The sequence below is a fragment of the Pseudophryne corroboree genome, chromosome 3 (genome assembly GCF_028390025.1).
Source record: "Pseudophryne corroboree isolate aPseCor3 chromosome 3, aPseCor3.hap2, whole genome shotgun sequence".
Lineage (NCBI taxonomy): Eukaryota > Metazoa > Chordata > Amphibia > Anura > Myobatrachidae > Pseudophryne > Pseudophryne corroboree.
The window spans coordinates 746,035,004-746,061,429 of NC_086446.1; the positions used below are offsets into that span (position 1 = coordinate 746,035,004).

At 47.0% G+C, this 26,426-nt stretch overlaps 1 protein-coding gene across 5 annotated transcripts in view; it reads right to left on the reverse strand.

The window, feature by feature from the left end:
• GOLGA7B (golgin A7 family member B) overlaps positions 1 to 26,426 on the reverse strand; it is a 688,836-nt gene that overhangs the window by 48,716 nt on the left and 613,694 nt on the right. For all 5 annotated transcript variants that reach the window (XM_063962313.1, XM_063962312.1, XM_063962310.1 and 2 more), the window contains one exon: positions 26,210 to 26,335. In XM_063962313.1, the coding sequence (XP_063818383.1) occupies positions 26,210 to 26,335 (126 nt within the window). The remainder of the gene's footprint in view (positions 1 to 26,209; positions 26,336 to 26,426) is intronic.

Below are 26,426 nucleotides of genomic sequence, written 5' to 3' on the forward strand. Positions count from 1 at the left end.
GTAAAGCGATGAATCAGCACGTGCTGAAGGTGCGCTGCATAAAGGGGCGTGGCCTTGCTTAGATGGGCGTGGTTTTGCATAAAGGGGCGTGGCTTTGCAGGAGAAGACTACCTTATACCCCAGTTTTGCAACCTGCACGCCCAGACGTTGGCCACCACAGGAAAAAAAATTATCCTGATTCATGCCCCTTACATTATTTGTCATTTTTCCTCCGTATAGTAATGCCCAGTATACATATGCCACATACTGCAATGGCCCTTAGACATTATGCCACACACAATAATGCCCATGACACATTATGCCACACACCATAATGCCCCCGTGACATTATGCCACACACCGTAATGCCTGTGACACATTATGACAGGAATCGCAATGCCCGTTATACATTATGCTACACACTGCAATGCCCCTGATACATTATAGCACATACAATGCCTGTGACACATTATGCCACACACTGCAATGACCCTGAGACATTATACCACATACCACAATGCCCGTTATATAGTATACCACAAACCGTAATGCCTGTGACACATTATGACACACACCGCAATGTCCGTGATACATATGCCACACACTGCAATGACCCTGAGACATTATACCACATACCACAATGCCCGTGATATAGTATACCACACACCGTAATGCCTGTGAGACATACCACAATGCCCGTTATACCCTATGCCACACTGCAATGCCCCTGAGACATTATACCACATACCACAATGCCCGTGATATAGTATGCCACACACCGCAATGCCTGTGACACATTATGCCACACACCGCAATGCCCATTACACATTAAGTCCTACCGTAAGGCTTCTAATTACTTTTAAATTACCTGCTCGTTGCCAGGGTTTCATGCTCTTGGTTCCATGCTCGTTGCCAGGGGTTTCATGCAGTAGGTGTTATGCATGTTGCCAGAGGTATCATGTGCTGGGTTTTAAGCTTGTTGCCAGGGGGTAATATTCGTTGCCAAACCAGGGGGTAATGCTTGTTGCTAGGGCTGTGCTCTCAGTGCCACATATGCCCCCAGTGCCAGATATTTCCCCACAGTGCCAGGTACACACATGCCCCCAGTGCCAAATATGCCCCTCCAGTGCCAGGTACACATATACCCCCAGTGCCAAATATGCCCCCCCGCCCAGTGCCAACTACACATATACCCCCCCAGTGCCAATATGCTCCCCCAGTGCCACATATGCCCCCTCAGTGCCAAATATGCTTTCCCAGTGCCACATATGCCCCCTCAGTGCCAAAAATGCTCCCCCAGTGCCAAATATGCCCCCCCCCAAATATGCTCCCCCAGTTCCTTGTACAACTCCCCCCTCTCCTCCCCGCTCCCTCGCTGTTTTGTGAAGGAGGGACACGGAGGGCACAGCGCGCGCCTCTCCTGTGTGTCCCTCCTGCATCTCCGGCGGCAGCAGCGTGTCTGTTAAATGAAGTGGCGGTTCGGGAGCCAATCAGAGCTCACGAACGGGCACTTCATTTAATAGACACGCCGCTGCCGCCGGAGATGCAGGAGGGACACAGGAGAGGCGCGCGCTGTGCCCTGCGTGTCCCTCCTTCCCAGCAGAGATCAGTGGCGGCTAGGGCGTCCCGCAGCCCTGTGCGCCTTCAAGCGCTCGCAGTGGCTGCAGACCCCTAGTTACGCCACTGTGCAGTGGCCCTATTTTAAATATGGGGGGGGGGCACCAATTCTCTTTCTGGCACAGGGCACCAAAATGTCTAGTTACTGATCTGCAGGAGAACACATACAGGAGGACGCTGCTCTACATTACACATACAGGAGGACACTGTCTACTGCACTACACTGCACATACAGGAAGACACTGCTCTGCACTACACTGCACATACAGGAGTATGCTGCTCTGCACTACACATAGAGGAGAACGCTGCTCTGCCCTACATAGCACATACAGGAGTATGCTGCTCTACACTAGACTACACTGCACATAGAGGAGAACGCTGCTCTGCACTACACTGCACATACAGGCGTATGTTGCTCTGCACTACACTGCAGATACAGGAGGACGCTGCTCTGCACCACACATTCAGCACTACTAGACTACACAGCACATAATCATCATAATAATGATAATAATAATAATAATAATAATAATAATTTTATTTATATAGCGCACTTTCTCCAATAGGACTCAAGGCGCTTAACAGATACATAGCATAATATAGTACAGAAAATAATGAAGTACAGAACAGCTTTTCATAAAATACAGAAGCATGGAGATACTAAAGGGACAATTATGGAAATGCTTGAGTAAACAGGAAAGTCTTGAGTCTACTTTTGAAGGATTCTATAGTTGGGGCCTCTCGCACTGTGCGGGGAAGTGAGTTCCATAGAGTCGGAGCCGCATGACTAAAAGCTCGACCCCCAGATGAATTACGGTAGATTCTAGGTACTGCTAAAAGTCCTTCATCTACAGATCGCAGTTATCGAGTGGGGCAGTATGGGGTCAGAAGCTGTTTCAGGTACCTTGGGCCTTGGTCATGTAGTGCTTTGAAACTCAGTAAGCCAATCTTGAAGATGATTCGCCATCTTACAGGCAGCCAGTGAAGGGAGTAGAGGATGGGTGTTATGTGGCTAGAACGGGGCTGGTTGGTTAACAGCCTGGCAGCTGTGTTTTGCACCAGCTGTAAGCGGTGCAATTCTTTTGCTGGGAGACCATGGTAGAGGGCATTACAGTAGTCGAATCAAGATGATACAAATGCATGTATGACTTTTGGCAGATCATCTGAGGGAATTAAGTGCTTGATTCTGGCTATGTTCCTCAGGTGAAAGAATGAGGATTTGATTGTGGCTGATATCTGATGTTTAAGTGTCAAGTCACCATCCAGGACAACGCCAAGATTCCGCACATGATTAGTGGTTTGTAATTCAGAATCCCCAAGTGTAAGTCCAGTTGGTTGGCTATGCTGCAGTTTTGTCCTTTGATGTTGCGGTCCTATCATAAGGACCTCTGTTTTATCCGGGTCAGTTGCAGCCAACTGGCACTCATCCACTCCTGGAGCTCAGCTAGGCAACCATTTAGCGTGTGCTATTGGGTTATCAGTGCCCGGAGCAAAGGACGGGTACAGTTGTGTATCATCTGCATAGCAGTGGTAGAGCAGGTCATGGCGCCTGACTATTTCACCCAGTGGGAGCATGCATACTGCAAAAAGCATGGGGAATAGTATAGAACCTTGTGGGACACCACATGGCAATGGCACTGGTGGTGAGTACAGGTTGAGTATCCCTTATCCAAAATGCTTGGGACCAGAGGTATTTTGGATATCGGATTTTTCCGTATTTTGGAATAATTGCATACCATAATGAGGTATCATGGTGATGGGACCCAAGTCTAAGCACAGAATGCATTTATATTTCATATACACCTTATACACACAGCCTGAATCTAATTTTAGCCAATATTTTTTATAACTTTGTGCATTAAACAAAGTGTGTCTACATTCACACAATTCATTTATGTTTCATATACACCTTATACACACAGCCTGCAGGTCGTTTAATATAATATTTTTTAATAACTTTATGTATTAAACAAAGTTTGTGTACATTGAGCCATCAAAAAAACAAAAGTTTCACTATCTCACTCTCACTCAAAAAGTCCGTATTTCGGAATATTCCGTATTTCGGATATTTGGATATGGGATACTCAACCTGTATACTCCAGACGATACTCTCAGTGACCTGCCTGTGAGAAATTATTTTAACCAGTTTAGGACTGTGCCATCCAGACCACAGAAATGTATCAGTCGCTCAATCAGAAGCCCATGGTCCACGGTATCAAATGCTGCAGACAAATCCAGAAGGATTAATATTGAACAGTCACCTCTGTCTCTTGCCATCAGAAGATCATTTAACACACACACCAGGGCTGTTTCAGTGCTATGTCTTCTCCTGAATCCTGATTGGAATGGATCATAAATATCATGGGTTGTCAGGCGGGTTTCTAATTGATATGCAACCACTTTCTCAATAACCTTTCCTAGAAAGGGAAGGTTTGATACCGGTCTGTAGTTGGTCATGCAGTCGGGATCTACCTGTAAATTAGGTTTTTTAAGAAGAGGTCTAACAATTGCTTCCTTTAGGGGTCCAGGAAATATGCCTGTCTGCAAAGAGCATTGAACAATTTTTGCAAAGACAGGACCAACTATATCCATACAACCTATTAGAAGCTTGGTTGAGGCAGGGTCCAGATCACAGGTGGTGGGACGCAAAATCCGAGCAATTTCAGCAATGCCCTTTACATCCACTGGGTCAAAGCTGGTCCATGAAGGCAGGTGGCTTACATTGGCATACAGGAGGATGCTGCTCTGCACTACACTACACTACACATACAGGAGTACGCCGCTCTGCACTGCACTACACTATACTACACATACAGGAGTATGCCGCTCTGCACTACACTACACTATACCACACATACAGGAGTACACTGCTCTGCACTACACATAGAGGATAAAACTGCACTTCAGTGCTGACTTTGCACACGCAGGCTTCCCAGAGTACCTGGTAGAGGAGCCGAGCCGGGGACACGGGAAAGAGCTTGGCACAGCCAGCTGCCAAACTCAAGCCAGGCACACCACTAGTGCATCATGCATTGCAGCGGGTGCCAGTATCAGCAAACTGCGCATGTGCTGGGAGCACAATGCTAGGCTGACCATATTATCCCTTTAACCTGGGACACTCATGAATTACACAGGTTCTGTGGCTGCTTCCAGGTGCCATTGCAGTCCTGCTCACAAAGAGGGCTTCACGGAGAAGTGATTGACAGGAAGTAACCATTTGGAGGTGTTAACGGGGAGTGGTTGGGTAAATGCACGCATGTCATAGCCTCCTCCACAATGTTCTACCATAAGTAGAAAAGATCAGACAGGTTCAGAATATAAAAAGATCTCTTTTCTTCCGCTTTGACTCCCACTGTGCATTGCAAGACAATAAAAGTAATTACAGCCTTTCCCATTATTTGACAATAAATCCCTACTTCTCTATATATAATAAGAGCCACAAAGGCGGCAGAATTTTTTATAAAGACGTTACTTAAACTGCTAATTTTATGCATTACAATTTTGTGATAAATGCATAAGAACTGCGGTATGGAAGTCTCCATACAAATTGCGCAAACAGGAAAAAACACACAATGCTGCACTTAAGAGTGATTTCCAATCCATCCATATTGCACACTGTGACCTCTACCTAGGGTCTTGCTTATTGCTCAGTATTTCCCTTACATGGAGAGAAGACTTTAATATCATAAATGAGGATCGCTGTAGTTATGTTTTATTCACACCCACTTTTGACATCCTGGCATAAATATAACTACTGTGACTATAATATATAGTTATTAGAGATGAGCGCCTGAAATTTTTCGGGTTTTGTGTTTTGGTTTTGGGTTCGGTTCCGCGGCCGTGTTTTGGGTTCGACCGCGTTTTGGCAAAACCTCACCGAATTTTTTTTGTCGGATTCGGGTGTGTTTTGGATTCGGGTGTTTTTTTCAAAAAACACAAAAAAACAGCTTAAATCATAGAATTTGGGGGTCATTTTGATCCCAAAGTATTATTAACCTCAAAAACCATAATTTACACTCATTTTCAGTCTATTCTGAATACCTCACACCTCACAATATTATTTTTAGTCCTAAAATTTGCACCGAGGTCGCTGTGTGAGTAAGATAAGCGACCCTAGTGGCCGACACAAACACCGGGCCCATCTAGGAGTGGCACTGCAGTGTCACGCAGGATGTCCCTTCCAAAAAACCCTCCCCAAACAGCACATGACGCAAAGAAAAAAAGAGGCGCAATGAGGTAGCTGTGTGAGTAAGATTAGCGACCCTAGTGGCCGACACAAACACCGGGCCCATCTAGGAGTGGCACTGCAGTGTCACGCAGGATCGCCCTTCCAAAAAACCCTCCCCAAACAGCACATGACGCAAAGAAAAAAAGAGGCGCAATGAGGTAGCTGTGTGAGTAAGATTAGCGACCCTAGTGGCCGACACAAACACCGGGCCCATCTAGGAGTGGCACTGCAGTGTCACGCAGGATGGCCCTTCCAAAAAACCCTCCCCAAACAGCACATGACGCAAAGAAAAAAAGAGGCGCAATGAGGTAGCTGTGTGAGTAAGATTAGCGACCCTAGTGGCCGACACAAACACCGGGCCCATCTAGGAGTGGCACTGCAGTGTCACGCAGGATGTCCCTTCCAAAAAACCCTCCCCAAACAGCACATGACGCAAAGAAAAAAAGAGGCGCAATGAGGTAGCTGTGTGAGTAAGATTAGCGACCCTAGTGGCCGACACAAACACCGGGCCCATCTAGGAGTGGCACTGCAGTGTCACGCAGGATGTCCCTTCCAAAAAACCCTCCCCAAACAGCACATGACGCAAAGAAAAAAAGAGGCGCAATGAGGTAGCTGTGTGAGTAAGATTAGCGACCCTAGTGGCCGACACAAACACCGGGCCCATCTAGGAGTGGCACTGCAGTGTCACGCAGGATGGCCCTTCCAAAAAACCCTCCCCAAACAGCACATGACGCAAAGAAAAAAAGAGGCGCAATGAGGTAGCTGTGTGAGTAAGATTAGCGACCCTAGTGGCCGACACAAACACCGGGCCCATCTAGGAGTGGCACTGCAGTGTCACGCAGGATGGCCCTTCCAAAAAACCCTCCCCAAACAGCACATGACGCAAAGAAAAAAAGAGGCGCAATGAGGTAGCTGTGTGAGTAAGATTAGCGACCCTAGTGGCCGACACAAACACCGGGCCCATCTAGGAGTGGCACTGCAGTGTCACGCAGGATGTCCCTTCCAAAAAACCCTCCCCAAACAGCACATGACGCAAAGAAAAAAAGAGGCGCAATGAGGTAGCTGACTGTGTGAGTAAGATTAGCGACCCTAGTGGCCGACACAAACACCGGGCCCATCTAGGAGTGGCACTGCAGTGTCACGCAGGATGTCCCTTCCAAAAAACCCTCCCCAATCAGCACATGATGCAAAGAAAAAGAAAAGAAAAAAGAGGTGCAAGATGGAATTGTCCTTGGGCCCTCCCACCCACCCTTATGTTGTGTAAACAAAACAGGACATGCACACTTTAACCAACCCATCATTTCAGTGACAGGGTCTGCCACACGACTGTGACTGATATGACGGGTTGGTTTGGACCCCCCCCAAAAAAGAAGCAATTAATCTCTCCTTGCACAAACTGGCTCTACAGAGGCAAGATGTCCACCTCATCTTCACCCTCCGATATATCACCGTGTACATCCCCCTCCTCACAGATTATCAATTCGTCCCCACTGGAATCCACCATCTCAGCTCCCTGTGTACTTTGTGGAGGCAATTGCTGCTGGTCAATGTCTCCGCGGAGGAATTGATTATAATTCATTTTAATGAACATCATCTCCACATTTTCTGGATGTAACCTCGTACGCCGATTGCTGACAAGGTGAGCGGCGGCACTAAACACTCTTTCGGAGTACACACTTGTGGGAGGGCAACTTAGGTAGAATAAAGCCAGTTTGTGCAAGGGCCTCCAAATTGCCTCTTTTTCCTGCCAGTATAAGTACGGACTGTGTGACGTGCCTACTTGGATGCGGTCACTCATATAATCCTCCACCATTCTATCAATGTTGAGAGAATCATATGCAGTGACAGTAGACGACATGTCCGTAATCGTTGTCAGGTCCTTCAGTCCGGACCAGATGTCAGCATCAGCAGTCGCTCCAGACTGCCCTGCATCACCGCCAGCGGGTGGGCTCGGAATTCTGAGCCTTTTCCTCGCACCCCCAGTTGCGGGAGAATGTGAAGGAGGAGATGTTGACAGGTCGCGTTCCGCTTGACTTGACAATTTTGTCACCAGCAGGTCTTTCAACCCCAGCAGACCTGTGTCTGCCGGAAAGAGAGATCCAAGGTAGGCTTTAAATCTAGGATCGAGCACGGTGGCCAAAATGTAGTGCTCTGAATTCAACAGATTGACCACCCGTGAATCCTTGTTAAGCGAATTAAGGGCTGCATCCACAAGTCCCACATGCCTAGCGGAATCGCTCCCTTTTAGCTCCTTCTTTAATGCCTCCAGCTTCTTCTGCAAAAGCCTGATGAGGGGAATGACCTGACTCAGGCTGGCAGTGTCTGAACTGACTTCACGTGTGGCAAGTTCAAAGGGCATCAGAACCTTGCACAACGTTGAAATCATTCTCCACTGCACTTGAGACAGGTGCATTCCACCTACTATATCGTGCTCAATTGTATAGGCTTGAATGGCCTTTTGCTGCTCCTCCAACCTCTGAAGCATATAGAGGGTTGAATTCCACCTCGTTACCACTTCTTGCTTCAGATGATGGCAGGGCAGGTTCAGTAGTTTTTGGTGGTGCTCCAGTCTTCTGTACGTGGTGCCTGTACGCCGAAAGTGTCCCGCAATTCTTCTGGCCACCGACAGCATCTCTTGCACGCCCCTGTCGTTTTTTAAAAAATTCTGCACCACCAAATTCAAGGTATGTGCAAAACATGGGACGTGCTGGAATTTGCCCATATTTAATGCACACACAATATTGCTGGCGTTGTCCGATGCCACAAATCCACAGGAGAGTCCAATTGGGGTAAGCCATTCCGCGATGATCTTCCTCAGTTGCCGTAAGAGGTTTTCAGCTGTGTGCGTATTCTGGAAAGCGGTGATACAAAGCGTAGCCTGCCTAGGAAAGAGTTGGCGTTTGCGAGATGCTGCTACTGGTGCCGCCGCTGCTGTTCTTGCGGCGGGAGTCCATACATCTACCCAGTGGGCTGTCACAGTCATATAGTCCTGACCCTGCCCTGCTCCACTTGTCCACATGTCCGTGGTTAAGTGGACATTGGGTACAACTGCATTTTTTAGGACACTGGTGAGTCTTTTTCTGACGTCCGTGTACATTCTCGGTATCGCCTGCCTAGAGAAGTGGAACCTAGATGGTATTTGGTAACGGGGGCACACTGCCTCAATAAATTGTCTAGTTCCCTGTGAACTAACGGCGGATACCGGACGCACGTCTAACACCAACATAGTTGTCAAGGACTCAGTTATCCGCTTTGCAGTAGGATGACTGCTGTGATATTTCATCTTCCTCGCAAAGGACTGTTGAACAGTCAATTGCTTACTGGAAGTAGTACAAGTGGGCTTACGACTTCCCCTCTGGGATGACCATCGACTCCCAGCGGCAACAACAGCAGCGCCAGCAGCAGTAGGCGTTACACGCAAGGATGCATCGGAGGAATCCCAGGCAGGAGAGGACTCGTCAGAATTGCCAGTGACATGGCCTGCAGGACTATTGGCATTCCTGGGGAAGGAGGAAATTGACACTGAGGGAGTTGGTGGGGTGGTTTGCGTGAGCTTGGTTACAAGAGGAAGGGATTTACTGGTCAGTGGACTGCTTCCGCTGTCACCCAAAGTTTTTGAACTTGTCACTGACTTATTATGAATGCGCTGCAGGTGACGTATAAGGGAGGATGTTCCGAGGTGGTTAACGTCCTTACCCCTACTTATTACAGCTTGACAAAGGGAACACACGGCTTGACACCTGTTGTCCGCATTTCTGGTGAAATACCTCCACACCGAAGAGCTGATTTTTTTGGTATTTTCACCTGGCATGTCAACGGCCATATTCCTCCCACGGACAACAGGTGTCTCCCCGGGTGCCTGACTTAAACAAACCACCTCACCATCAGAATCCTCCTGGTCAATTTCCTCCCCAGCGCCAGCAACACCCATATCCTCCTCATCCTGGTGTACTTCAACACTGACCTCTTCAATCTGACTATCAGGAACTGGACTGCGGGTGCTCCTTCCAGCACTTGCAGGGGGCGTGCAAATGGTGGAAGGCGCATGCTCTTCACGTCCAGTGTTGGGAAGGTCAGGCATCGCAACCGACACAATTGGACTCTCCTTGTGGATTTGGGATTTCAAAGAACGCACAGTTCTTTGCGGTGCTTTTGCCAGCTTGAGTCTTTTCAGTTTTCTAGCGAGAGGCTGAGTGCTTCCATCCTCATGTGAAGCTGAACCACTAGCCATGAACATAGGCCAGGGCCTCAGCCGTTCCTTGCCACTCCGTGTGGTAAATGGCATATTGGCAAGTTTACGCTTCTCCTCCGACAATTTTATTTTAGGTTTTGGAGTCCTTTTTTTACTGATATTTGGTGTTTTGGTTTTGACATGCTCTGTACTATGCCATTGGGCATCGGCCTTGGCAGACGACGTTGCTGGCATTTCATCGTCTCGGCCATGACTAGTGGCAGCAGCTTCAGCACGAGGTGGAAGTGGATCTTGATCTTTCCCTAATTTTGGAACCTCAACATTTTTGTTCTCCATATTTTAATAGGCACAACTAAAAGGCACCTCAGGTAAACAATGGAGATGGATGGATTGGATACTAGTATACAATTATGGACGGGCTGCCGAGTGCCGACACAGAGGTAGCCACAGCCGTGAACTACCGCACTGTACTGTGTCTGCTGCTAATATATAGACTGGTTGATAAAGAGATAGTATACTCGTAACTAGTATGTATGTATAAAGAAAGAAAAAAAAAACACGGTTAGGTGGTATATACAATTATGGACGGGCTGCCGAGTGCCGACACAGAGGTAGCCACAGCCGTGAACTACCGCACTGTACTGTGTCTGCTGCTAATATATAGACTGGTTGATAAAGAGATAGTATACTCGTAACTAGTATGTATGTATAAAGAAAGAAAAAAAAACCACGGTTAGGTGGTATATACAATTATGGACGGGCTGCCGAGTGCCGACACAGAGGTAGCCACAGCCGTGAACTACCGCACTGTACTGTGTCTGCTGCTAATATATAGACTGGTTGATAAAGAGATAGTATACTCGTAACTAGTATGTATGTATAAAGAAAGAAAAAAAAACCACGGTTAGGTGGTATATACAATTATGGACGGGCTGCCAAGTGCCGACACAGAGGTAGCCACAGCCATGAACTACCGCACTGTACTGTGTCTGCTGCTAATATATAGACTGGTTGATAAAGAGATAGTATACTCGTAACTAGTATGTATGTATAAAGAAAGAAAAAAAAAACCACGGTTAGGTGGTATATACAATTATGGACGGGCTGCCGAGTGCCGACACAGAGGTAGCCACAGCCGTGAACTACCGCACTGTACTGTGTCTGCTGCTAATATATAGACTGGTTGATAAAGAGATAGTATACTCGTAACTAGTATGTATGTATAAAGAAAGAAAAAAAAAACACGGTTAGGTGGTATATACAATTATGGACGGGCTGCCGAGTGCCGACACAGAGGTAGCCACAGCCGTGAACTACCGCACTGTACTGTGTCTGCTGCTAATATAGACTGGTTGATAAAGAGATAGTATACTACTAATATTATATATACTGGTGGTCAGGTCACTGGTCACTAGTCACACTGGCAGTGGCACTCCTGCAGCAAAAGTGTGCACTGTTTAATTTTAATATAATATTATGTACTCCTGGCTCCTGCTATAACCTATAACTGGCACTGCAGTAGTGCTCCCCAGTCTCCCCCACAATTATAAGCTGTGTGAGCTGAGCAGTCAGACAGATATATAATATATATAGATGATGCAGCACACTGGCCTGAGCCTGAGCAGTGCACACAGATATGGTATGTGACTGACTGAGTCACTGTGTGTATCGCTTTTTTCAGGCAGAGAACGGATATATTAAATAAACTGCACTGTGTGTCTGGTGGTCACTCACTATATAATATATTATGTACTCCTGGCTCCTGCTATAACCTATAACTGGCACTGCAGTAGTGCTCCGCAGTCTCCCCCACAATTATAAGCTGTGTGAGCTGAGCAGTCAGACAGATATATATAATATTATATATAGATAATAGATGATGCAGCACACTGGCCTGAGCCTGAGCAGTGCACACAGATATGGTATGTGACTGAGTCACTGTGTGCTGTGTATCGCTTTTTTCAGGCAGAGAACGGATTATAAATAAAACTGGTGGTCACTGGTCACTATCAGCAAAACTCTGCACTGTACACTACTGAGTACTCCTAATGCTCCCCAAAATTAGTAAATCAAGTGTCTCTCTAATCTATTCTAAACGGAGAGGACGCCAGCCACGTCCTCTCCCTATCAATCTCAATGCACGTGTGAAAATGGCGGCGACGCGCGGCTCCTTATATAGAATCCGAGTCTCGCGATAGAATCCGAGCCTCGCGAGAATCCGACAGCGTCATGATGACGTTCGGGCGCGCTCGGGTTAACCGAGCAAGGCGGGAAGATCCGAGTCGCTCGGACCCGTGAAAAAAAACATGAAGTTCTGGCGGGTTCGGATTCAGAGAAACCGAACCCGCTCATCTCTAATAGTTATAGTAGTATGAATGACACTCTGCAAATCCTGTCATTCTGAACAGCAGCCGTATACTCAATATTTCCTCATAAACATAGCAGGATGCTGGTTTTTGCACATGAAGAAAACCCCTACAGAACACAAGTATTTCAGAATGAGTAATTAAAAGGCCTTAAGGCGTTTGGTTCTTCTGTGCACAGGGGCCGGACTGACCATCTGACACCTCTGGCAAACGCCAGAAGGGCCAAAGGCACGATGGGCTAGTCTGGCCACACAGTGAGCAGGGGTTGCTGAGCAACGCAGCCTCCCAGTGCTCTGCTCGGCCGCACAGCATACAGATAGATTGGGGTGTGCCTCGCGGCTCCTTACACGCCCCAGTGAGCTGTGGCCATGCCCCCCTCAGCCATGGCTACACCCCCTTCAACCGTGGCTGTACCACCTTCTGCTGTGGCCACACACCCTTTGCCTTTGACCTCAACCGCCTAGTTGTGCGTGCGTGTAGACTGATGTGCCAGGGCTGTTTTACAGCCGTGTCTGTGCATGGTTCTAAGTTGCACTGCACATACTGTATGGCCAGAGTCCATGCACACAAAGCAGCAATTGTGATTAAGACACACTACCAAAGCAATGTCTTGAAAATGTATTGGGCGTTCCTGGGTGGTGACTGGAAGATGAGAGGGGGGGGGGGGGGTCCTAAGCAGAGACACGGAGATAATCCATCTGATAGGCGTGTTATGGAAGTGTTGTGGGCTAGTCACTGCACTGGTTGTGTACATAGGGGATAAGTCAGGGTTTGATCGTAGTAGCAAATTTGTTAGCAGTTGGGCAAAACCATGTGCACTTTCAGGTGGGGGAGATATAACATGTGCAGAGAGAGTTAGATTTGTGTGGTTTTTTTTGTTTCTGTGCAGGGTAAATACTGACTGCTTTATTTTTACACTGTAATTTAGATTTCAGTTTGAACACACCCCACCCAAATCTAACTCTCTCTGCACATGTTACATCTGCCCCACCTGCAGTGCACATGGTTTTGTCCAAATACTAACAAATTTGCTGCTGCGATCAACTCTGAATTAGGCCCATAGACGTTTAATCTAGAGATGAGCGGGTTCGGTTTCTCTGAATCCGAACCCGCCCGAACTTCATGGTTTTTTTCACGGGTCCGAGCAGACTCGGATCTTCCCGCCTTGCTCGGTTAACCCGAGCGCGCCCGAACGTCATCATGACGCTGTCGGATTCTCGCGAGGCTCGGATTCTATCGCGAGACTCGGATTCTATATAAGGAGCCGCGCGTCGCCGCCATTTTCACACGTGCATTGAGATTGATAGTGAGAGGACGTGGCTGGCGTCCTCTCCATTTAGATTATAAGAGAGAGAGATTTACTGGAGCTTAGGACTAGGAGGAGTACTGTAGAAGTGTAGAGAGTGCAGAGAGTTTACTAGTGAGTGACCACCAGACAGTGCAGTTTATTTAATATATCCGTTCTCTGCCTGAAAAAAGCGATACACACAGTGACTCAGTCACATACCATATCTGTGTGCACTGCTCAGGCTCAGCCCAGTGTGCTGCATCATCTATATATATTATATATCTGTCTGACTGCTCAGCTCACACAGCTTATAATTGTGGGGGAGACTGGGGAGCACTGCAGTGCCAGTTATAGGTTATAGCAGGAGCCAGGAGTACATAATATTATATAGTGAGTGACCACCAGACAGTGCAGTTTATTTAATATATCCGTTCTCTGCCTGAAAAAAGCGATACACACAGTGACTCAGTCACATACCATATCTGTGTGCACTGCTCAGGCTCAGCCCAGTGTGCTGCATCATCTATATATATTATATATCTGTCTGACTGCTCAGCTCACACAGCTTATAATTGTGGGGGAGACTGGGGAGCACTGCAGTGCCAGTTATAGGTTATAGCAGGAGCCAGGAGTACATAATATTATATTAAAATTAAACAGTGCACACTTTTGCTGCAGGAGTGCCACTGCCAGTGTGACTGACCAGTGACCTGACCACACTGACCACCAGTATAGTTAGTAGTATACTTATATTGTGATTGCCTGAAAAAGTTAAACACTCGTCGTGTGACTTCACTTGTGTGTTGTTGTTTTTTTTATTCTATAAAAATAAAACTCATTCTGCTGACAGACAGTGTCCAGCAGGTCCGTCATTATATAATATATAATATATACCTGTCCGGCTGCAGTAGTGATATATATATATTTTTTATATCATTTATCATCCAGTCGCAGCAGACACAGTACGGTAGTTCACGGCTGTGGCTACCTCTGTGTCTGCACTCGGCAGGCAGTCCGTCCATAATTGTATACCACCTAACCGTGGTTTTTTTTTCTTCTTTATACATACATACTACTACGACATCTCTTTATCAACCAGTCTATATTAGCAGCAGACACAGTACAGTACGGTAGTTCACGGCTGTGGCTACCTCTGTGTCTGCACTCGGCAGGCAGTCCGTCCATAATTGTATACCACCTAACCGTGGTTTTTTTTTCTTTCTTCTTTATACATACATAGTTACATAGACATCTCTTTATCAACCAGTCTATATTAGCAGCAGACACAGTACAGTACGGTAGTTCACGGCTGTGGCTACCTCTGTGTCTGCACTCGGCAGGCAGTCCGTCTATAATTGTATACCACCTAACCGTGGTTTTTTTTTCTTTCTTCTTTATACATACATAGTTACATAGACATCTCTTTATCAACCAGTCTATATTAGCAGCAGACACAGTACAGTACGGTAGTTCACGGCTGTGGCTACCTCTGTGTCTGCATTAGGCAGGCAGTCCGTCCATAATTGTATACCACCTAACCGTGGTTTTTTTTTCTTTCTTCTTTATACATACATAGTTACATAGACATCTCTCTATCAACCAGTCTATATTAGCAGCAGACACAGTACAGTACGGTAGTTCACGGCTGTGGCTACCTCTGTGTCTGCACTCGGCAGGCAGTCCGTCCATAATTGTATACCACCTAACCGTGGTTTTTTTTTCTTTCTTCTTTATACATACATACTACTACGACATCTCTTTATCAACCAGTCTATATTATTAGCAGCAGACACAGTACAGTACGGTAGTTCACGGCTGTGGCTACCTCTGTGTCTGCACTCGGCAGGCAGTCCGTCCATAATTGTATACCACCTAACCGTGGTTTTTTTTTCTTTCTTCTTTATACATACATAGTTACATAGACATCTCTTTATCAACCAGTCTATATTAGCAGCAGACACAGTACAGTACGGTAGTTCACGGCTGTGGCTACCTCTGTGTCTGCACTCGGCAGGCAGTCCATAATTGTATACTAGTATCCATCTCCATTGTTTACCTGAGGTGCCTTTTAGTTGTGCCTATTAAAATATGGAGAACAAAAATGTTGAGGTTCCAAAATTAGGGAAAGATCAAGATCCACTTCCACCTCGTGCTGAAGCTGCTGCCACTAGTCATGGCCGAGACGATGAAATGCCAGCAACGTCGTCTGCCAAGGCCGATGCCCAATGTCATAGTACAGAGCATGTCAAATCCAAAACACCAAATATCAGAAAAAAAAGGACTCCAAAACCTAAAATAAAATTGTCGGAGGAGAAGCGTAAACTTGCCAATATGCCATTTACGACACGGAGTGGCAAGGAACGGCTGAGGCCCTGGCCTATGTTCATGGCTAGTGGTTCAGCTTCACATGAGGATGGAAGCACTCAGCCTCTCGCTAGAAAAATGAAAAGACTCAAGCTGGCAAAAGCAGCACAGCAAAGAACTGTGCATTCTTCGAAATCCCAAATCCACAAGGAGAGTCCAATTGTGTCGGTTGCGATGCCTGACCTTCCCAACACTGGACGTGAAGAGCATGCGCCTTCCACCATTTGCACGCCCCCTGCAAGTGCTGGAAGGAGCACCCGCAGTCCAGTTCCTGATAGTCAGATTGAAGAGGTCAGTGTTGAAGTACACCAGGATGAGGAGGATATGGGTGTTGCTGGCGCTGGGGAGGAAATTGACCAGGAGGATTCTGATGGTGAGGTGGTTTGTTTAAGTCAGGCACCCGGGGAGACACCTGTTGTCCGTGGGAGGAATATGGCCGTTGACATGCCAGGTGAAAATACCAAAAAAATCAGCTCTTCGGTGTGGAGGTATTTCACCAGAAATGCGGACAACAGGTGTCAAGCCGTGTGTTCCCTTTGTCAAGCTGTAATAAGTAGGGGTAAGGACGTTAACCACCTCGGAACATCCTCCCTTATACGTCACCTGCAGCGCATTCATAATAAGTCAGTGACAAGTTCAAAAACTTTGGGTGACAGCGGAAGCAGTCCACTGACCAGTAAATCCCTTCCTCTTGTAACCAAGCTCACGCAAACCACCCCACCAACTCCCTCAGTGTCAATTTCCTCCTTCCCCAGGAATGCCAATAGTCCTGCAGGCCATGTCACTGGCAATTCTGACGATTCCTCTCCTGCCTGGGATTCCTCCGATGCATCCTTGCGTGTAACGCCTACTGCTGCTGGCGCTGCTGTTGTTGCTGCTGGGAGTCGATGGTCATCCCAGAGGGGAAGTCGTAAGCCCACTTGTACTACTTCCAGTAAGCAATTGACTGTTCAACAGTCCTTTGCGAGGAAGATGAAATATCACAGCAGTCATCCTGCTGCAAAGCGGATAACTGAGGCCTTGACAACTATGTTGGTGTTAGACGTGCGTCCGGTATCCGCCGTTAGTTCACAGGGAACTAGACAATTTATTGAGGCAGTGTGCCCCCGTTACCAAATACCATCCAGGTTCCACTTCTCTAGGCAGGCGATACCGAGAATGTACACGGACGTCAGAAAAAGACTCACCAGTGTCCTAAAAAATGCAGTTGTACCCAATGTCCACTTAACCACGGACATGTGGACAAGTGGAGCAGGGCAGGGTCAGGACTATATGACTGTGACAGCCCACTGGGTAGATGTATGGACTCCCGCCGCAAGAACAGCAGCGGCGGCACCAGTAGCAGCATCTCGCAAATGCCAACTCTTTCCTAGGCAGGCTACGCTTTGTATCACCGCTTTCCAGAATACGCACACAGCTGAAAACCTCTTACGGCAACTGAGGAAGATCATCGCGGAATGGCTTACCCCAATTGGACTCTCCTGTGGATTTGTGGCATCGGACAACGCCAGCAATATTGTGTGTGCATTAAATATGGGCAAATTCCAGCACGTCCCATGTTTTGCACATACCTTGAATTTGGTGGTGCAGAATTTTTTAAAAAACGACAGGGGCGTGCAAGAGATGCTGTCGGTGGCCAGAAGAATTGCGGGACACTTTCGGCGTACAGGCACCACGTACAGAAGACTGGAGCACCACCAAAAACTACTGAACCTGCCCTGCCATCATCTGAAGCAAGAAGTGGTAACGAGGTGGAATTCAACCCTCTATATGCTTCAGAGGTTGGAGGAGCAGCAAAAGGCCATTCAAGCCTATACAATTGAGCACGATATAGTAGGTGGAATGCACCTGTCTCAAGCGCAGTGGAGAATGATTTCAACGTTGTGCAAGGTTCTGATGCCCTTTGAACTTGCCACACGTGAAGTCAGTTCAGACACTGCCAGCCTGAGTCAGGTCATTCCCCTCATCAGGCTTTTGCAGAAGAAGCTGGAGACATTGAAGGAGGAGCTAACACGGAGCGATTCCGCTAGGCATGTGGGACTTGTGGATGGAGCCCTTAATTCGCTTAACAAGGATTCACGGGTGGTCAATCTGTTGAAATCAGAGCACTACATTTTGGCCACCGTGCTCGATCCTAGATTTAAAGCCTACCTTGGATCTCTCTTTCCGGCAGACACAAGTCTGCTGGGGTTGAAAGACCTGCTGGTGACAAAATTGTCAAGTCAAGCGGAACGCGACCTGTCAACATCTCCTCCTTCACATTCTCCCGCAACTGGGGGTGCGAGGAAAAGGCTCAGAATTCCGAGCCCACCCGCTGGCGGTGATGCAGGGCAGTCTGGAGCGACTGCTGATGCTGACATCTGGTCCGGACTGAAGGACCTGACAACGATTACGGACATGTCGTCTACTGTCACTGCATATGATTCTCTCAACATTGATAGAATGGTGGAGGATTATATGAGTGACCGCATCCAAGTAGGCACGTCACACAGTCCGTACTTATACTGGCAGGAAAAAGAGGCAATTTGGAGGCCCTTGCACAAACTGGCTTTATTCTACCTAAGTTGCCCTCCCACAAGTGTGTACTCCGAAAGAGTGTTTAGTGCCGCCGCTCACCTTGTCAGCAATCGGCGTACGAGGTTACATCCAGAAAATGTGGAGAAGATGATGTTCATTAAAATGAATTATAATCAATTCCTCCGCGGAGACATTGACCAGCAGCAATTGCCTCCACAAAGTACACAGGGAGCTGAGATGGTGGATTCCAGTGGGGACGAATTGATAATCTGTGAGGAGGGGGATGTACACGGTGATATATCGGAGGGTGATGATGAGGTGGACATCTTGCCTCTGTAGAGCCAGTTTGTGCAAGGAGAGATTAATTGCTTCTTTTTTGGGGGGGGTCCAAACCAACCCGTCATATCAGTCACAGTCGTGTGGCAGACCCTGTCACTGAAATGATGGGTTGGTTAAAGTGTGCATGTCCTGTTTTGTTTATACAACATAAGGGTGGGTGGGAGGGCCCAAGGACAATTCCATCTTGCACCTCTTTTTTCTTTTCTTTTTCTTTGCATCATGTGCTGATTGGGGAGGGTTTTTTGGAAGGGACATCCTGCGTGACACTGCAGTGCCACTCCTAAATGGGCCCGGTGTTTGTGTCGGCCACTAGGGTCGCTAATCTTACTCACACAGTCAGCTACCTCATTGCGCCTCTTTTTTTCTTTGCGTCATGTGCTGTTTGGGGAGGGTTTTTTGGAAGGGACATCCTGCGTGACACTGCAGTGCCACTCCTAGATGGGCCCGGTGTTTGTGTCGGCCACTAGGGTCGCTAATCTTACTCACACAGCTACCTCATTGCGCCTCTTTTTTTCTTTGCGTCATGTGCTGTTTGGGGAGGGTTTTTTGGAAGGGACATCCTGCGTGACACTGCAGTGCCACTCCTAGATGGGCCCGGTGTTTGTGTCGGCCACTAGGGTCGCTAATCTTACTCACACAGCTACCTCATTGCGCCTCTTTTTTTCTTTGCGTCATGTGCTGTTTGGGGAGGGTTTTTTGGAAGGGCCATCCTGCGTGACACTGCAGTGCCACTCCTAGATGGGCCCGGTGTTTGTGTCGGCCACTAGGGTCGCTAATCTTACTCACACAGCTACCTCATTGCGCCTCTTTTTTTCTTTGCGTCATGTGCTGTTTGGGGAGGGTTTTTTGGAAGGGACATCCTGCGTGACACTGCAGTGCCACTCCTAGATGGGCCCGGTGTTTGTGTCGGCCACTATGGTTGCTTATCTTACTCACACAGCGACCTCGGTGCAAATTTTAGGACTAAAAATAATATTGTGAGGTGTGAGGTATTCAGAATAGACTGAAAATGAGTGTAAATTATGGTTTTTGAGGTTAATAATACTTTGGGATCAAAATGACCCCCAAATTCTATGATTTAAGCTGTTTTTTAGTGTTTTTTGAAAAAAACACCCGAATCCAAAACACACCCGAATCCGACAAAAAAAATTCGGTGAGGTTTTGCCAAAACGCGTTCGAACCCAAAACACGGCCGCGGAACCGAACCCAAAACCAAAACACAAAACCCGAAAAATTTCAGGCGCTCATCTCTAGTTTAATCACAAACACTGGTGGCCACAGTCCAATGGAAAATCTGCACGTAACATAAGGCTGGTGCAGTGTTGGTTGGTGTGATTGATGCTTGTGAGACGCACTAAGCGGATGCTTAAAGTGGCAGAAGCAATCCCTGAAAAAGATGTTGACAAGGACGCTCTCGCACCTGATTCAGAGTTGGCCCTTAGTGTCCTTTATACATTTAGGCAATGTATTGTAGGAATAAGAGACTGTAAGTAACTACAGTGTGTATATATTACAGTCAGGGCAGCAGAGAGCCTGGCTGGGCCCAGGTCCCTCCCTCTTGCTGCTCTTCTCCTCAGCCCAGCACACGCTGCTGTGTGCTGGGCTGCAGTGTGGGCAGGGAGGAGCTTAAAATACTATTTTTTCTGTATTATTTTCTAAGGGTACGTGGCTTAATCACAGGAGGCGTGGTCATGCACCCATAGAAAATAATACAGAAAAAATTGTATTTTAAGCTCCTCCCTGGCCACACAGCAGTCCAGTACACAGCAGCGTGTGCAGGGCTGAGGAGAAAAGCTGCAACTGCTGCTGCCAGGTAAGGGGGGGGGGGGGACGGACGGACATGGGCCTCCATCAGACCTGGACCCGGGTAATTAGTACCCCCCTACCCCCCTTGGCGCCACTGGTTACAGTCTGTATAACGGCACCTGCCCCTTTTCAGGTTACTGGTGGTTTCCATGAGATCCATCCAGGGCTGCCAAGAGAAATCCTGGGCCCCGGTACAACAACTTATTGGGCCCCCCCCCAGGCCCCCCTGGAGGAGGTATGACCACAGCATGCTGGGGGCATGGTCACACCTCTTTGGGGGCGTGTCTAGCACATGAGAAGCATCCACTCACAGGAGCATGACGCCTCCCAGCCTGGGCAGTAGAGATCCTGGTTGGGCCCAGGCACTTTTCAGGGGGCATGGCCTAATCACAGGAGGTATGGGCCCGGGCCCCCACTGGGCCCCTCTAACAGACCTGGGCCCAGGTAATTTGTACCCTCTCCCCCCCTCTCTCGGCGCCATAGACTGGGTATACAGTATCAGTCAACACATTTTAGTGCTATTTATATTCTTCCACATTCTCTGGTATGCAGAAACTGCGGACAGTTGCAGAGCATTTACCGTATGCGCACAGGCTCTCTGGGTGGCAGTGGGGCTGAACGGGGGACACAGGCTGTGTAAAAGATGGTGGCAGATGCTGTGATGAGGGGTTGGGTCAGGCACAGTTGCTGTACAAAGGCTGCGTTGTCTCTTTCAAGATGACTTTTTTACAGTATTGCTTTAGTTTGGCTTTTATAAAGATTTTTATTTAATCGTCAGAGACTCTGATAAACCAGAGGAGACACTGCTGAGTCTCTTCCATGCTCTCATCACTACAAGACCCATTATAATCTGGTTATTATAACAGCTGGGGCCAGATGTACAAAGCTTGAAAAGTGATAAATATCACTGTGATAAAGCACCAGCCAATCGGCTCCTAACTGCCATGTCACAGGCTGTGTTTGAAAAATGACAGTTAGGAGCCGATTGGCTGGTGCTTTATCACAGTGATATTTATCACTTTTCAAGCTTAGTACATCTGGCTGTTGGTGTCCAAGAAATTAAGGCTTTTGCTGCCCTGCACGGCTTCTTTCCCCCCTTGCCTGACTTCTAACCAGTCGCTGGCCTATTGGGTCAAGTGACGGTTATACAGTATATGTGTTTTTTAACTAGCTCTATGACCCATTGATCAATTTTCCTTTATTTGCTTCATCACGATTACTTTGCTGTTGTTTACAAGATAAGACCATAAGGGGTAAATTTACGAAGATGGGAGTTCTGTTTAAGATCGGATGTTACCCATAGCAACCAATCAGATTTCCAGGTATTATCTTCTAGAGAGGCTAGATAAATGAAGTAGAATCTGATTGGTTGCTATTAGAGATAAGCGGGTTTGGATTTACTCGGTTCTTAGCGCCAGAATTAACGCAAGTTCGGTTTTATCCGGATTTTTTTACTTATTGGCTATCCAAAGCATGTGACATCCCAGAGCCAATAAGATGCTGTTTTGAGATCCGGGTAATCCCGAGTAAAATCGAACACGCACATCTCTAGTTGCTATGGGCAACATCCCATCTTAAATAGAACGCCTATATTAGTACATTTACTCCTAAGAATAAAAATGAACGATTAAAAATAGGAATCAGAATTATATATTTCTGCAACATGTGTCTGGTCCTGGCCCATGACTTGTGGTATGGATACCAGGGGGTATATTTACTAAAAGTCGATATGGGTTGATTTTTGGTTGATTTTGTGTTTCTAATCTAATTTAGTATTAGGGGCCTATTTACTAAGCCTTGGATGGAGATAAAGTCGCTGGAGATAAAGGCCCTCATTCCGAGTTGTTCGCTCGGTATTTTTCATCGCATCGCAATGAAAATCCGCTTAGTACGCATGCGCAATGTTCGCACTGCGACTGCGCCAAGTAACTTTGCTATGTAGAAAGTAATTTTACTCACGGCTTTTTCATCGCTCCGGCGATCGTAATGTGATTGACAGGAAATGGGTGTTACTGGGCGGAAACACGGCGTTTCAGGGGCGTGTGGCTGAAAACGCTACCGTTTCCGGAAAAAACGCAGGAGTGGCCGGAGAAACGGTGGGAGTGCCTGGGCGAACGCTGGGTGTGTTTGTGACGTCAACCAGGAACGACAAGCACTGAACTGATCGCACAGGCAGAGTAAGTCTGAAGCTACTCTAAAACTGCTAAGTAGTTTGTGAGCGCAATATTGCGAATACATCGGTCGCAATTTTAAGATGCTAAGATACACTCCCAGTAGGCGGCGGCTTAGCGTGTGTAACTCTGCTAAATTCGCCTTGCGACCGATCAACTCGGAATGAGGGCCAAAGTACCAGCCAATCAGCTCCTAACTGCCATGTCACATGCTGTGTTTGAAAAATGACAGGAGCCGATTGGCTGGTACTTTATCTCCAGCGACTTAATCTCCATCCATCGCTAAGTAAATAGACCCCTAAATCACACATTTACTAACTAATTATTTTTGGCATTGTTTAAAAAAAATGTCAAAAATTATAGTGGTAAATGTGTGATTTAGACCCTGACACACAATATCGATCAAAAATCGACCAAACATCCACAACAACAAAAAAATCGATGAAAATCAATTTAAATCGACTTTTAGTAAATATAGCTCCAGGTGTAAATAAACATCTATTACCAAAACTACTTAAGTTTGGATTAAATACTGATAAAACCCAGCTGGAAAATGCTGCCTTATAGATGAGATAATGCAATCCCTACTGTAAATTACATAGATATTAGAGTTCTGATATCACATACAAGCAAGTGCGGATTAAGGGGGTCATTCCGAGTTGTTCGCACGTAGCAACTTTTTGCTGCCCGTGCGAACAACTAGACGCCGCCTATGGGGGAGTGTATTTTAGTATAGCAGGGCTGCGATCGCTTGTGCAGCCCTGCTATGCTAAAAAAGTTTCCTGTAACACAAGACCAGGGTCAGACCTACTTACCCTGTGAGATCGATCCAGCGATGCAGGTCCCGGAATTTACATCAGACATCCGCCCTCTAAACGCCTGGACACGCCTGCGTTGGACTCACCATTCCCTGAAAACGTTGAGTTGCTGCCCGGATCCGCCTTCCTCCTGTCAATCTTCTTGCGGTCACCGCTGCGACCGCATTCTGTGCTAGTGGCGTCGCTACCTGGCGATGCCTGTCGCCGGGCATTGGTGCCTGCGCAATGCAGCCGCCGCGCATTCGCATTTCCGACCCGATCGCATGGCTGCGAAGAAGCACGGCGTGCGATCGGGTCGGAATTACCCCCTAACATGGAAATCCAGCCTTGGAAATTTATGGAAGCAGACCTAATGGAGGTGCAGTCTGATGAGGGGGTGGGGTCTGTTGAGTGGGGGCTGGATCCCTCCTCATAGGTCCTGATTGTAGGCAATTGTGGCCTTCCTTGAGTCTTTTGCTGCAGTTGTGTCTGAGTCCAGGGACGGATTGGGAACTAAAAGTGGCCCTGTAAGATTTTGTACACGTGGCCTGACATGGGCAGAACAAGAGGAATAACATAGCGTGTAGCCATGGCAGCATCACTGGATGGCAGAGTTGTTGTACTGCAGAGATGGAATAACAGAATGAATGGGGACCATGCAGTGTACTGAGTCAAAAGGTTGACATGAGGTTTTTTTGGGTTTTTGGTGTTGTTTTCTTCGTAGAGTGACCGGGAACCCCAATTAGTGCACCGTGCCCCCTCGCATGGCTCACTTCACTCGCCATGCTTCGGGCAGATTACGTTCCAATCGTAGTCCACGTGGATCGTTAAGTATGAAAAAGTTCAAAAAAAGAAAAAAAAATTGAAAAACTCATGTCGACCTTTTGACCTGTCGCACTAGCACATGTCGACCTAGAAACCCTGTCGACCTTCCAACCCTGTCGACATAGTGACTGTCTACCTATAGTGGTCGACCTAAACATTGTCGACCTAGACAGTGTCGATCTTCAGACCGGATTCCGTATAGTCAGCCATTCCTCAATAATTAAAATTGAAATTCATCCATCCATCAGTCAACAATACTATTTCGGTGGTGCTCCCATCTCCTTCGCTTGATGCATCCCACCCATTAAGTTTAAAATTAGGCTGTGTAACCCACCCCAACACACACACACCATGACCCCTATATTTGTGTATATTGGGCCTTATTCAGCATCAGTTGTAATTTTGCTAAAAATTATCATCCGTCTGTGTATGCGCTGCGTTTGCATTGCGCGTGCGGACTCTCACAATGCGACTGCATCACGGCATGATGCGATTAAATAGTGATTGACAGGCGGCAGGGGAGTGGTGTGGGAAAGGCAGGCGTGTTATGGCCTTATTCGGAGCGGATGGGTGACGTCACCTGCAACGGAAAACATGGCGCCGGTGTGGCTGCGTAAGCAAGAGGGCAACTGGTATTCAAGATGTTTCTCAATTTCTGCAATGTGTTCACATTTAAAATGCAAACACATCGCAGCAGGGTGGCTCTTCACATGCAGGGTGTCTCTCAGCAATTCTACCGAAGCGGAATAAGGCCCATTGTACGCTTGACGGTAGAGGCTCCTTATACTTGCTACTAGTACCCACCTATCTGCCCTGAGAGATTTTAATCAGCATAGGTTCTTACACTGCTGTCTACATACAGTATTAGAATAGGCACTACTATAGGAACATTAGTGACCCATCTGATCGGGTTCACCATGACGTGATGGATGGGCCTGAGTTTTTGGCCAAATGTGCTTGTTTTTAAACTATATTAGTGTTTATAGTCTGCACATGCATTTTCGTTTTTCCTGCATGGAACTACAAGTCTCAGCATGATAGCACCTCTTATTATATTTAAACTTAGGGTGTGCAGTCCAGTGTAATTTAGACCTGAGTTTTGACATGCCCTTCTCAAATCTAAATTTCTCTGCACGTTTGATATCTGCCCCACCAGCAGTACAGCATGGTTTTGCCAAAGTGCAAAATTACACAGCCTTACTACTGTATATTTGCTGTCCCTGAAGGATGAATGAATCTATAGTAAATTTACTAAGCAGTGGTTTTCAAAGCCACCTGCCCTTTGGTGGTTATGGCTTCTGGATTTAAAGGGGCAAAAAACACAAAAAGGCAAAAACTCCTGGTTTTGTATTTAATATACTGTAATTGCCCCTTTAACTCCAGCGGCTGAAACAGCTGAAAATGTGGTGGGTTTGTAAATTCACCCTACAGTCACATTCTCCATTACCATGATGTCTGTACAGTATAACTCTGTAATATTTGATATACACGCTACAGTTTAAAGGCTATATACTGTATTTGCAATTTGCAGCGATGATATTTTAAGCCACACTCGTCTGCCAAATTTTGGATAACAACCTATTGTTTGCTTTATCACATACTGTCTAAACTAGAGAGAACTTCCGTCTCTTTGAAGAATTACATATCTACAAAAGAAAGAGAGCTAAGAGCGATGGAAATATTTGCAGTATGACTCGGATTAATCAGAAAGCAGTAATACCCGACTGTCAAGTTCTGCTGGGAACTTCATTTGGAACTGACACATGGTTCCTTCACTATAATCCCTTTGTATAAACACTTTGGTGGCCAGGGAAGCGCTTCTCCGCAGCTCCTGAAGGTTATGCATCTGGAAGATAGAAAAAGGCAAAAAGAGAGGTCAGGGCTTTCCAGGAAAACACCGAAATGAACAGAGCTGGGCGTGAGAATAGGAACGGGGT